The sequence below is a fragment of the Coregonus clupeaformis genome, chromosome 15, assembly GCF_020615455.1.
Source record: "Coregonus clupeaformis isolate EN_2021a chromosome 15, ASM2061545v1, whole genome shotgun sequence".
In the NCBI taxonomy this organism is placed as follows: Eukaryota; Metazoa; Chordata; class Actinopteri; order Salmoniformes; family Salmonidae; genus Coregonus; species Coregonus clupeaformis.
Window position 1 is genome coordinate 57,901,230 of NC_059206.1, and position 14,591 is coordinate 57,915,820.

The window sequence follows — 14,591 nt, forward strand, 5'->3', positions numbered from 1 at the left end:
ATGTGCGCTACAGAAACCGCTAACCAAACAACAGTGCTAGCTGCATGCACACTTGAATTAAACTGGGAAAAATCTGTCCTTAAATTTTTTTTTTGCTGTGGTATTGTTTTGGTATCGAGTATCATGATACTAAACCTGGTATCGGTATCAAAGTGAAAACTCAGGTATCGTGACCATACTAGGTGAAAGGGTGACTCCGGTAAAGGTCTCCACACAGTTAATGTACGTCGATGTGCTCTTGGGTGGAGTCATATTTTTTGTAGCAACAAACACCTTTTGGTAACGTGATACCCTCGCCGTTCCATGTGTTCCTAGACCCCCGAATAGCAATATTCACAAGGGGGCGATAGCAGAAATTTCCTTTTCATCTGCCCATTTGTGGTAAAAGCAAAGAAGAATCATGTTGAAAGCATCACCAAAGAAAATCAATTGCATAGTTGAGTAATAGCTACATGTAATGAAAGTTTAGGTTTGTTTTACATTACCTTGTTTTGTGCCTGCCAGTTAGCTGTAGGCTACTCCTCTAGCAGCTTGCTAGCTAGCTGTCTAAAAACAGCACGCAAGCTAGCCTTTTAGCTTCCCACATGTGAAATAATCTGATTTATAATTAAATAATATGCCCTGGCAAATATTATTATACTTACCAGTGTAACCTACAACATCATCCCAGTTTGATATGCTGCTTGAATGTATATTTCGCTCCCATATCAGCTAAAAATAGAATGTCATCATGTTTGGTCACAGAGAAAGCACATGGCTAGTAGCTATTTTTACCATTTGAAAATAGCCTGGAATCATGTAGTTATACTACTAAACAAAATACCTTTTTGGGGGGGGGGGGGGTTATCAATGCATAGCCTATATAGATCAAATCAAGGAACCAAGCGAGTTTGGTGGTAAAATACAGGTTAATTGCGTACACAACACTTCCCCCACGGCTGTGCAAGGAAGACGCTCCTTTTGTGACGAAAAACGCATCTGCCCTCTAGAGGACAGCATCCCACCTCTAGAGGACAGAGAGGAGGGGAGAGGGGGAGGAGGTGTGCCTAACAGCTGCCTTCATTAACATGCGCACCTGCTCCCTGTGGAGATTCTACGAGGCCAACAGATGCCCTCTCTGACATGCATAGACACACTTACACTCCCTCTCTATCTCTCTCTCACACACACACACGATTAAAAACACAGATTCTCTAGATCGCAGTCTAGATCTCTTAGTATACACGTTAGATTATTACAGTGCTGCCTAGTCAGACTAGTTTTCCCCTGCTAACCACATCTGCTGCCAGGGTTGGGGATGGGGGTGAGGGTCTTTCTGGGAATAAAGAGGGTGTCTCATGATGTGATGATGGTTGGGGGTGGGGGGGAGGGTTGGACAAGGAGACTGTTGCTGTGTCTGACTTTGGTGGGAGTGTGGAGGAGGGGCACAGAGGGGCTTAGTAGCCTTAATGCGGTGCTCCATGTCTGGGCAGCTGGGCCGATCAGGGCCCCTTGATCTCTAGGGTCATGACGGGATGAGGGTGGACAGCCTGGGTTGGAAAAGGTAGCTGGGAACGGGACGGCACAACGAGACTGTCCCCAAAGCCTGTTTTTGGTGGCGTCTGTTGTCCCAGCAGAGTGTGTTTTCAAAGTTCTGAGGGACATTTAATCCAGGGAGACACACTAGAAAAACAGCCCACCCTGGCCTGGCTCTCGCTCCATCCCTCCCTCCCTCCCTCGCAGGGCTGCTGTGGGCCTCTGTTGAGCGGGAAACTGAGAGGGCCACTATCCACACCCATCCTCTTGCTTCCCTCCACTCCTGGCTCGTTAGTATCATGTGTTGATATAGAGTTTGGGGAGATACAATTCTATTGTACTGCTAAGAGAAACTGCAATAGAATTCCACCACATTCTATCCTCATATCCTCCACATAAAACAAGTGGTTCACTTTAGACTGTTTTAGACTGTTTTCCACCTGTGTTTCGACCGCCTCTAACTGTCACTGGTCTCCTTTCTCTCCAGGTGTACAAGTGACTACGTGGGTAGCCGCTGCCAGTACCCCAACCCCTGCAACCCCTCACCATGCCGCAACGGCGGTGAGTGCCGCGCCGTATCCCACGGCAACACTTTTGACTTCCGCTGCATATGTCGGCTGGGCTTCTCCGACCAGCTGTGCCTGACGCCTACCAACCACGCCTGCATGAGCTCGCCCTGTCGCAATGGAGGGACTTGTGACCTGATCACGCTCTCCGACTACCGCTGCCGCTGCCCGCCCGGCTGGTCAGGTAAGATATTAAGATGTATATTTTTAAGGTCATTTCTGATTTTAGTGAGCAGATAGTGGGAGAGGATGACAGTAGGGAAAGCTAGAGATACACTATCTATACAAAAGTATGTGGACACCCCTTCAAATTAGTGAATTTGGCTATTTCAGCCGTGCAATCTCCATAGGGAAACATTGGCAGTAGAATGACCTTACTGAAGGGCCCAGTGGCTTTCAGCGTGGCACCGTCATAGGATGCTACCTTTCCAACAAATCAGTTCGCCCTGCTAGAGCTGCCCCGGTCAACTTTAAGTGCTGTTATTGTGAAGTGGAAACGTGTAGGAGAAACAACGGGAAACGTCTAGGAGAAACAACGGCTCAGCAACCAAGTGGTAGGCCACACAAGCTCACAGAACGGGACCACCGAGTGCTGAAGCGCGTAAAAATCATCTGTCCTCGGTTGCAACACTCACTACCGAGTTCCAAACTGCCTCTGGAAGCAACGTCAGCACAAGAACTGTTCGTCGGGAGTGTCATGAAATGGGTTTCCATGGCCGAGAAGCCACACACAAGCCTAAGATCCCCATGCGCAATGCCAAACGTTGGCTGGAGTGGTGTAAAGCTCGCTGCCATTGGACTCTGGAGCAGTGGAAACACGTTCTCTGGAGTGATGAATCACGCTTCCCCATCTGGCAGACGAATCAGGGTTTGGCGGATGCCAGGAGAACCATACCTGCCCGAATGCATAGTGCCAACTGTAAAGTTTGGTGGAGGAAGAATAATTGTATGGGGCTGGTTTTCATGGTTTGGGCTAGGCCCCTTAGTTCCAGTGAAGGGAAATCTTAACGCTACAGCATACAATGACATTCTAGACGATTCTGTGCTTCTAACTTTTTGGCAACAGTTTGGGGAAGGCCCTTTCCTGTTTCAGCATGACAATGCCCCTGTGCACAAAGCGAGGTCCATACAGCAATGGTTTGTCGAGATCGGTGAGGAAGAACTTGACTGGCTTGCACAGAGCCCTGACCTCAACCTCATCAAATGCCCATGATTTTGTAATGAGATATTCAATGATTAGGTGTCCACATACCTTTGGTCATGTAGTGTAGGTTGTTTCAAAGGGCAATAGGCTGGGTTCGAACTAATGCCGACACTGTAAACGTGTGCCGGAGGCTGCAGCATTACCGTTCGGTCTAGCCAGGACACACAAGGTTTTAAGACGCTGTGTTAGGGGCCAGAAGATTTTCCTGTTCAGGTCACATGGTCAGAGACTGGGAACTCCTGGCTCTATCGATTTTTCTATTGAATTCACAACTTGATTATTCCCTCTGGAGTAATTTGATGGTTGTGGTTGAAGTGTACCCAGCTGGCACATTTGGTTCCTTGGAAGTTGTGGGAATGTACGTTTTTGGTTTTCCATTGGTTCTGGGAACGAAGCCATAAGTACCGGTAAAACAGAACATTTAAAAAACATTCTGAGATGGGAAGTGACATTTTGCCTGTTCTAGGAACCTTAATTTTTAAGTTGCAGGGAGGTTCTGATAATCTTTTACTACTGAACGTTTTCCTGGGAGGTTTTATTAACATTCTGAGAGTGGAGATTTTAGGTTATTTGGAGGTTTTTTAATAACCTCCTTAACTTTCACTGAATGTTTCAATAATACTTTTAATAACACTGCTAGATTAGTTTGTGTTAACTGTTTTGAATTCCAAGCACAGATATGACACATGGAAATTAATTTGCTTCCACATGAATCATGCAAACATCTTTTTTCTTTTTTGTGACATGCTGTCAGTGAGATTCAAACCTATGGTCTTCTGTCCTCATACCAATGGAATTAGCCCAATGTGCCACCAGGATGGAGCTAGCATGCCATGTTTTTTTTTTACTCATACAAAGCTGTTCATTTTAGTCTATTCAAACAGACCCCATTTAAAAGGAAACAAGCACTCACTAAGATCAGGTGTGGCCAATTAGTGGGCGCGGCCAACATACCTGAAAACACTTAACAGGATTGAGGATAGAGAGAGTTTTGTTGATTCTGAGAACGGAATGTATATATTTTTGTTAGCTATATGTGTGACAACTCCACCAGTCCTATTTATAATATAGTTTACAAAGATTATACCGTTTTTAATGTTTATCTTCCAAAAAATAATGATTTTTAAAATCAATTAGTATATTTGAGTTTAACCATAGTATTGGTTGTAATATTTGTTCTGTCTTTTCTGGTGGATTAAACTGAAATTACAACCAACTTTCTATGGCTTGTTTAACTATAGCTACACAATCCCCCGAACTCAACCAAATTTAGATGGTTTGGGGTGAGTCGGACCGCAGAGTGAAGGAAAAGCAGCCAACAAGTGCTCAGCATATGTGGGAACTCCTTCAAGACTGTTGGAAAAGCATTGCAGGTGAAGCTGGTTGAGAGAATGCCAAGAGTCTGCAAAGCTGTCATCAAGGCAAAGGGTGGCTATTTGAAAAATCTCAAATATAAAATATATTTTGATTTGTTTAACACTTTTTTGGTTACTACATGGTTCCATATGGGTTATTTCATAGTTTTGATGTCTTCACTATTATTCTACAATGTAGAAAATATTTAAAAAATAAAGAAAAACCCTTGAATGAGTAGGTTTTCTAAAACTTTTGACCGGCAGTGTATATTTTGGAGATTATTTCATTTTCAAATAACTGAAAGTGAGAGGTTGTAATCTGAATAAAGGGGAAAAAGGCCGTTCTTGGACATGGGGTGAGACATTCTTACTAATCTGCTAGAGAACCAGTTCGGTTTTAAGTATAACGTTTGTATGACTGAAGCCTTTAGTGAGAGGTCTAATGCTTTAATATTTAATCATTTCTGCCCTCTGAATTCATATTCATTATATATATATAGGCCCTTTTAATTTTGTTTGGCTTGCCGTTCCAAACAAAATTGAATATTTTTTGCTCATATAATTTAAAAAACAAGTCGATAGGTGTAGGCAAGGCCATAAGCAAATGGGTAAACTGGGATATGACTAAAGAGTTAATCAGGGTGATTTTTTTCACAAATAGACAGGTATTTTCTTTTCCATGGTAGCAAGATCTTATCTATTTTTGCTAACTTTCTATTAAAATGTATTGTATTGAGAATTTATTGATTTCAGGATATGAATACCGAGTATGTTCAGTTCACCGTCAGACCATTTTATTGGTAAACTACACAGTAATGTAAAAGTTGTATATTTTAGTGATCCAATACGTAATATAGTACAGTTATCATAATTTGGTTGTAATCCAGAGATGTTAGAACAATTATCTAGATCCTATGAGGCTGTGGACGGATCCAAATTGTGGATTAAAAAAAATATGAATCATCAGCGTACAATGACACTTTTGTTTTAAGCCTTGGATTTCTAGCCCCTTGATATTATTGTTGGATCTGATTTTAATAGCTAACGTTTCGATGGCCATAATAAATAAATATGCCGATAGTGGACAACCTTGTTTTACTACTCTTGACAGTTTAATACTTTCTGAGAAGTAGCCATTATTTACTATTTTATACCTAGGGTTACTATACATAACTATATTTTAACCCATTTTATAAGAGATTCTCCAAAATTGAAATATTCCAAGCATTTATATATAAATTCCAGTCGTACTTTATCAAAAGCCTTTTCAAAGTCAGTTATGAATACCAGGCCTGGTTTCCCACATTTTTCATAGTGTTCTATTGTTTCCAGTACTTGTCTTATATTATCTCCAATGTATCGTCCATGTAAAAAACCTGTCTGATTTAGGATTAATAATATCCGACAATACCTTTTTTAAATTCTATGCGCTATGCGTTTTGCTAGAATCTTTGCATCACAACACTGAAGTGTAAGGGGCCTCCAGTTTTTTTAATGGACTGGATCTTTATATTTAACATTTGGGTCCTGTTTCAGTAATAATGAAATCAGACCTTGTTGAGTATCTGAAAATCTACAGTTTTTATAGGAGTGGTTAAAACATCCTAATAACGGTGCTCTGAGTACATCAAAAAGGTTTGGTATACCTCAACTTGTATGCCATCCAGCCCTGGAGTTTCCCCAGACTTAAAGGCTTTAATTGTATCAAGAAATTCCTCCTCTGTAATTTGGCCTTCACATGAGTCTTTCTTCTGAACAGCTGTTCATTTTACATTATTAATAGAAAAAGATCCTTACAATTCGGTTAGTGGAGATGGAGGAGATTGAAACAAAAACATATGCTTAAAGTACTTTGCTTCCTCTTTCAAAATATCGTTTGGTGAATCATGGTCATTTGTTTCAGTAAATTATGTTTTGGTAGCTTTTCTATGTTGAAGATCCCAAAAAAATAATTGGTGCATTTTTCCCCATATTCCATCCAGTTCACTTTATTTTTATATTACGCTTGATCTTTGTTGAATAAGTTCCTCCATTTGTTTTTGTTTTTCCTCTAACTTATTATGTGCCGCTATGGTACAGTTTTATTGCTATCTATCTGTACTGTTAGTCCCTCTATTTTGTTTGTTAATATGAACTCTTTTGACCTAAATTGCTTTTGTTTTAAAGATGAGTATTGAATTGCATTGCCTCTAAAGGCACATTTAAGTGTCCCATATAATAAGGGGATCTGCTGTAGCTATGTTATGTCGGAAAAAGTAAGTTATAAATTATTCTGTCCTAGTTAAAAACAAGTTGTCATCCAATAGGCTTTTGATTAAATGTTAAATATCCTCACCCACGTGGAAATTCTGTAAGTGTAAAGTATATGCCAATTATTTGATAGTCTGACTGCTATCAACACTTTTTTTAAACTTTTGGTGCCAGTGAGAATTACATAAGAAAGTAGTCAAGCCGACTAGCTTGATTGAGCCTCCACCATGTATATCTCACTAGGTCAGGATATTTAAGCCTCCATATATCCACTAGTTCCAATATATCAATGATAATCCTGATTTCCATTAACTGCATGAGGGTGATAGTTTGTGGTGTGATTTCCTTTACGGTCCATTGCGGTATTTTAAACCGTATTATAATCTCCCTCCATAATAAGGGAGATTATAGTCTTGTCTGTTTTCCACACAACTTCATCTAAAATTGTTGAGTGAGTTTCCTGTAACAATAGATATTATATTCCTTCTCTTTTAGCCAGGTAAATACTGATCGTCTTTTCTTATTATCTGCTAAGCCATTACAATTATAACTGGCAATACTTATTTCACCATTTACCATAATGAGATACAAGTTTCAACTCTATTTATCATAATATATGTTTATAAACTTACCATTAAAAAGTACCGTCATGATTGAGTGTCCATATAGCTGTACCATGATATTTGCACTGCTACTAAGTAAACCTCCAATTGTTGATCTATGGGTCCAGCTAACCTTTTGATATGCTGATGATATGCTGAGCATCATGACTTGCTTACATTTTTTACATTTAGTTATGCTCATGTCAGTTATTTTATTTGTCCTTCCTCTCTTCTTAAGGGATAGAGTCCAGACAAGCTATTTTAGGAAACGTTATATTAGGCCTATAGTGTAATGCTAAAATCATGTAGCATATCAAATGAATTGACAAGGAAAGTTTGAAGAGGGAGAGAGAGACAGCTATAGTATTACTAGAGACGTTGGTTATGTCATTATTATCCCAGCATGTGCCTTATTCCAGAGGAAGATTTGCACTGGATTAGTTTTTCCTAAATGCCCCATGTAATTCTTACTTTTTTAAATTCAATTGAGTCTATGCCGGAAGCCTGGTGGTTTTCATTCTAGGCATAAGGATATTTCAACATCATGTGTAGATGATAAAAGGCTACACTGATCACTTGTGCTTAGCTGCCAAATGTATAGGTGTCCCCATAGGGTTAATATTTAAATTGAGGAAATGTGATCATAATCATTATTTTAACGATCCACGTTAGACGTCCCTCCTAGTCAAAAGGCTCTCCATCCTGCTGAAATGAACTGCTGGACAGTGCACTTGCACTTGATATGCATTTATGGATGAGAAAGTGAACTTGCCATTTCCAAAAAGGAGCTCAGTGGGGAATCAGGGATTCCCTGCTTTGCGATCTGTTGCCTACGTCAACAGCCACTGTCAGCCAGGGTTTCATTAAATAGGCCTAGGCACTATACTTTTTTATTGCACATTTAATTCAACTGACGATTTGGAGATATTCATCTTCAATTAATTGGCACAAAATGGACATCAGAAAAATATATATTTTTGTCTCTGGCTTGCATAACATAGGTGGTGGTCGCCTAAATTCATTGTAGTAGGCAAGGCCTAATATATAGGCTAGCATACGAATGGTGGATTAATAGCCCAGCCTATTAATTAACTTCTAATTTACACATCTCAGTCTTTACTTCTCTGTTCCCTTCTTGCGCAATTCATGCATCTCCGCTTGCATCTCCACTGGCCTCTCTCTCTTCCATCCTCTCTCTATTCCTCTTATAGCTCTTGAACCAGTAGCCTAGCCCAATACGTGTCCCAGAAGTAGCAATATAGTTTGGTCACTTGTTTTGAGCAATTAAAAAATCATTATATTCGAGGAAAGAGGCACCTTGCTCTTGCTTGCTGGATATAAAATAGGCTACAGCTTTCACAATGAACTAGCAGGGAAGTTTGAATGGCAAGAGCTTCTCTGGTGTAATGTGATCACATTGGCTGGTGGTAAAAATGCAATAAACGGGAATCTTCCGTTCTCCACACGCCCCCAATGTTTATGTTTACAATTAAATGTATTACGTCAGCATGCCCAATGTTACCAATCAAATGTATAAATTAAAGTTTTCATATCAATTTAATTTGCATAAATATTGTGATTGGATGATAGCTGTGAGGGTTGTTGAATCAGGATTAAATCCTCTGATCTCCTCGAGCTCAATAATGATATAATGTTCATATTTGAAGATTGCCGAAAGGCCAGTCTCTTTGGGAAATGATAGGAGTGGAATGTAATAGCTGAACAGAGACGGCAACCAGGCTAATGAGATACCAAGTAAATAACGTTTATAAGTTCCTTAAATGTGCTGAGAATGTTCCAAAGCCAATCAACTATCCTGCACCATTCCCAGAAGGTTGTGGGAAGGTTGTATGCAAAATAACCATAGGACAACCACACTCTCACCAAGCTCGAAGAAACATATGGTTATCAGAACATTATGTGCTAGCTGGGGATGGCCTAAATGATGTAACCAAATGAAATACTTGTTCATGCAGGTATGTTTGACGTGATTTCATTGTTAGTTTTTTCTTTGTTGTTGTCCTATCCTCCTCCTCTAGGGAAGACATGCCAGATCGCCAACCCCTGTGCCTCCAACCCCTGTGCCAACGGTGGACAGTGCTCGCCCTTCGAGTCCCACTACATCTGCGCGTGCCTGCCCGCCTTTCATGGCCAGACCTGCAAGCAGGACGTCAATGAGTGTACCCAGATGTCATCACCCTGTCGTAACGGGGGAGTGTGTGTGAATGAGGTGGGCTCCTACCACTGCCGCTGCCCCCAGGAGTACACGGGTGCCCACTGCGAGACCCCCTATATGCCCTGCAGCCCCTCTCCCTGCCACAACGGGGGCACTTGCGTGCAGAAGGGGGACACCACCTATGACTGCAGCTGCCTGCCAGGTAACCCTTCACCCCTTTGCTCAAATCTATTAAAATACTTTATCTGTGCCTGTTTGAGCGTGCCTGGCGTTGACTTTTCAATAATTTGTGTTTACCAAAGAGGTACTGGCAGGAATTGATTAATAGAGAGCTGTTGTAGCTTGGATGTGATTGGTGGATATAGGGCATTGCCAGTCTCTGGTTTCTGCTGGCAGGATATTATTGCACAGATGTTTCCCAGCTAGAACATTTGGTTCCTTGGAAGTTGTGGGAACGTACGTTTTTGGTTTCCCATTGCTTCTGGGAATGAAGCCATAAGCCTGAACGTTTTTTTAAATGTTCTGAGAACGGAAGTGAAAATTTAGCCTGTTCTGGGAACGTTAATTTCTAGGTTGGTGGGGGGTTCTGAGAACGTTTTACTATGGTTCCTGAAAGTTTTACTGGGAGGTTTTATTAACGTTGTGAGAATGGAAATTCTAAGTTATTTGAAGGTAATTCAACAACGTTCTGAGAACATGTTTCAGTAAGACTTTTAATAACACTGCTAGCTTAGTTTGTGTTAACTGTTTTAAACTCCAAGCACAGATAGGACACAAATTAATTTGCTTAGGCATTAATCGTGCAAATACATTTCTTTTTTATTGTGGCACAGTGTCAGTGAGATTCGAACCTATTAACGGTTCTCTATCCATGGAATTAGTCCACTAATTTGAGAACATGCCTTTTAAATAGAACCATGAGGAAACCTGTAGGAAACGTTATAATGAAGTACTGAAAATCCCACAGAAGATCAAATCAAATCAAATCAAATTTTATTGGTCACATGCGCCGAATACAACAGGTGCAGACATTGCAGTGAAATGCTTACTTACAGCCCTTAACCAACAGTGCATTTATTTTAAACAAAAAAAAGTAAGAATAAAACAACAACAACAAAAAAGTGTTGAGAAAAAAAGAGCAGAAGTAAAATAAAGTGACAGTAGGGAGGCTATATATACAGTAAAATAAAGTGACAGTAGGGAGGCTATATATACAGGGGGTACCGTTGCAGAGTCAATGTGCGGGGGCACCGGCTAGTTGAGGTAGTTGAGGTAATATGTACATGTGGGTAGAGTTAAAGTGACTATGCATAAATACTTAACAGAGTAGCAGCAGCGTAAAAAAGGATGGGGTGGGGGGCAGTGCAAATAGTCCGGGTAGCCATGATTAGCTGTTCAGGAGTCTTATGGCTTGGGGGTAGAAGCTGTTGAGAAGTCTTTTGGACCTAGACTTGGCACTCCGGTACCGCTTGCCGTGCGGTAGCAGAGAGAACAGTCTATGACTAGGGTGGCTGGAGTCTTTGACAATTTTGAGGGCCTTCCTCTGACACCGCCTGGTATAGAGGTCCTGGATGGCAGGGAGCTTTGCCCCAGTGATGTACTGGGCCGTACGCACTACCCTCTGTAGTGCCTTGCGGTCAGAGGCCAAGCAGTTGCCATACCAGGCGGTGATGCAACCAGTCAGGATGCTCTCGATGGTGCAGCTGTAGAATGTTTTGAGGATCTGAGGACCCATGCCAAATCTTTTTAGTCTCCTGAGGGGGATAGGCTTTGTCGTGGCCCTCTTCACAACTGTCTTGGTGTGTTTGGACCATGATAGTTCGTTGGTGATGTGGACACCAAGGAACTTGAAGCTCTCAACCTGTTCCACTACAGCCCCGTCGATGAGAATGGGGGCGTGCTCAGTCCTCTTTTTTTTCCTGTAGTCCACAATCATCTCCTTTGTCTTGGTCACGTTGAGGGAGAGGTTGTTGTTTCTTAACGTTCTCTGAACTATTTTAGAAAATGTCCAAAGTCAAACCAGTTTGAGAACGTTCCTAGAATATTACCAAAATTACAATGAAATCTAACCATGTTTGAACGTTTAGGAAAGTAATGAAATACAGAGAAAATTATGTTTTTTTTGTTCCTTAAATGTGCTGAGAACGTTCCAAGGCCAAGCAACTATCCTGCACCATTCCCAGAAAGTTGTGCGAAGGTTGTATAGAAAACAACCATAGGACAACCACGCTCTCACCAAGCTCTAAGAAACATATGGTTCTACAAACGCTATGTGCTAGCTGGGTTCCCCCTGATAACTACACGCGGGCACACACACACACACACACACTCTCACACTCACACACACAGAAACACACACATCACACAGGTTTTCTGTTTTCAAACGGTTTGACAAGCCAATTGTGATTCCGCCTAGGTGGGAGAACTACAGTTGTAGAGCTATTGTGTAAGATAGTGGTTAATGGTGGTTAGGGCTGTTATGGTGACAGTATTACTGCAATACCGGTGGTCACGAGTCATGGCCGCAGTCAAATTTTACCTGGACGTTTAGTCACGGTAACTATGCTTCTCCAAAACTGCGCTCTGATGCTGCTGGTGGTCATTAGTAGCCTACTAATGCTTGCTAACTGCCAGTCGCTAATGGCCTGGTACTCAGTGATCTATTGTCCCTATAATCACTCTGACGTCAATACAAATGCAATCGAAAATCAAATCAAACACTTCATGAGAGCCCATGAGCTCATGTTGCGCAACATTTCTATAGACATTTACATTTACATTTTCGTCATTTAGCAGACACTCTTATCCAGAGCGACTTACAAATTGGACTATGCAATTGCGTGAGAAAACAGTTTTGATGGCCTCTATTAAAAAGAGGAGGATCCCATCAGCTTTCTGTAGGCTTACTATATTTATTTGTCAACTTTCCTAATATTAAGCACATTGCTTTTGCTTTACAACAGGAATATAGCCTACCTGGCTGGCATGAAAATGATCCACGGGAAAAGAGTCCTCCATTCGCTATTTAAGTGCATAGATGACATGTATTTTTTCACCCTGCCCTTGTTCCGACAGGTGCATGATAATGGTCTATTCTAAATCAAAAATAATTTCACACATATTATTTAGTATTTGTAAAGACAAGATTAAATTAAGAATAGTCTGATGGGTGACTATTATCACTTGTGAATGATGCCCAGCATGTGCAGTAAGGCAAGAAACAGCATGTTTTTTTTTGTGCAAAAAAAAATCATAGTCACACACATCATGTAGCTATAGTCCATAGGCCTATATGTTTTGATAAGGTTTGTATCACAACTAAAGTGACCAAATAACTCCAAATGTACAGTGCCGGGATAAAGTATTTGCCCCCTTTCTGATTTTCTCTATTTTTGCATATTTTCTATACTGAATTATCACATCTTCAACCAAAACCTAATATTAGATAAAAGGAAACTGAGTTAACAAATAACAAAAAATAGTATACTTATTTTATTTATTTAATTAACAAAGTTATGCAACATCCAATTCACCTGTTTGAAAAAGTAATTGTCCCCTTACACTTAATAACAGGTTGTGCCACCTTTAGCTGCAATGACTGCAACCAAATGCTTCCTGTAGTTGATCAGTCTCTCATATAGCTGTGGAGGAATTTTGGCCCACTCTTGCATGCAGAACTGCTTTAGCTCAGCGACATTTGTGGGTTTTCAAGTATGAACTGCTTGTTTCAAGTCCTGCCGCAACATTTCAATTGGGATTAGGTCTGGACTTTGACTAGGCCATTCCAAAACTTCAAATTTGTTGCATTTTAGCCATTTTCATGGAGACTTGATTGTGTGTTTTGGATCATTGTCTTGCTGCATGACCCAGCTGTGCTTCAGCTTCAGCTCACAGACGAATGGCCTGACATTCTCCTGTAGAATTCTCTGATACAGAGCAGAATTCATGGTTCCTTCTATTAAGGCAAGTCGTCCAGGTCCTGAGGCAGCAAAGCATCCCCAAACCATCACACTACCACCAACATGCTTGACCGTTGGTATAAGGTTCTTACTGTGGAATGCAGTGTTTGGTTTTTGCCAGGCATAATAGGACCCATGTCTGTCCTTTAGGTGCCTTTTGGCAAACTCCAAGCGGGCTGTCATGTGCCTTTTTACTGAGGAGTGGCTTCCGTCTGGCCACTCTACCATAAAGGTCTGATTGGTGGAGTGCTGCAGAGATGGTTGTCCTTCTGGAAGGTTCTCCCATCTCCACAGAGGAAATCTAGAGCTCTGTCAGTGACCATCGGGTTCTTGGTCACCTCCCTAACCAAGGCCCTTCTCCCCCGATTGTTTAGTTTGGCAGGGCGGCCAGCTCTAGGAAGAGTCTTGGTGGTTCCAAACTTCTTCCATTTAAGAATGATGGAGGCCACTGTGTTCTTGGCCCTTCAATGCTGCATACATTTGTTGGTACTCTTCCCCAGATCTGTGTCTCGACACAATCCTGTCTCGGTGCTCTACGGACAATTCCTTTGACCTCATGGCTTGGTTTTTGCTCTGACATGCACTGTCAACTGTGGGACCTTATATAGACAGGTGTGTGCCCTTCCAAATCATGTCCAATCAATTTAATTTACCACAGGTGGACTCCAATCAAGTAGTAGAAACATCTCAAGGATGATCAATGGAAACAGGATGCACCTGAGCTCAATTTCGACTTTCATAGCAAAGGGTCTGAATACTTATGTAAATAAGGTATTTCTGTTTTTTATGTTTAACAAATTTGCAAACATTTCTAAAAACCTGTTTTCGCTTTGTCAGTATGGGGTATTGTGTGTAGATTGATGAGAAAAATAAATATTTAATCCATTTTAGAATAAGGCTTTAACGTAACAAATGTCGAATGCACTGTAATTTTGGCAATTTACTTTAGGAAAAGCTTCCCCTA

At 41.1% G+C, this 14,591-nt stretch overlaps 1 protein-coding gene across 2 annotated transcripts in view; it reads left to right on the forward strand.

Moving 5' to 3' along the window:
• LOC121582746 (neurogenic locus notch homolog protein 1) overlaps positions 1-14,591 on the forward strand; it is a 57,921-nt gene that overhangs the window by 15,647 nt on the left and 27,683 nt on the right. For both annotated transcript variants that reach the window (XM_041898823.1, XM_041898824.1), the window contains exons 3-4: positions 2,003-2,265; positions 9,532-9,870. In XM_041898823.1, coding sequence (XP_041754757.1) covers positions 2,003-2,265; positions 9,532-9,870 — 602 coding nt within the window. The remainder of the gene's footprint in view (positions 1-2,002; positions 2,266-9,531; positions 9,871-14,591) is intronic.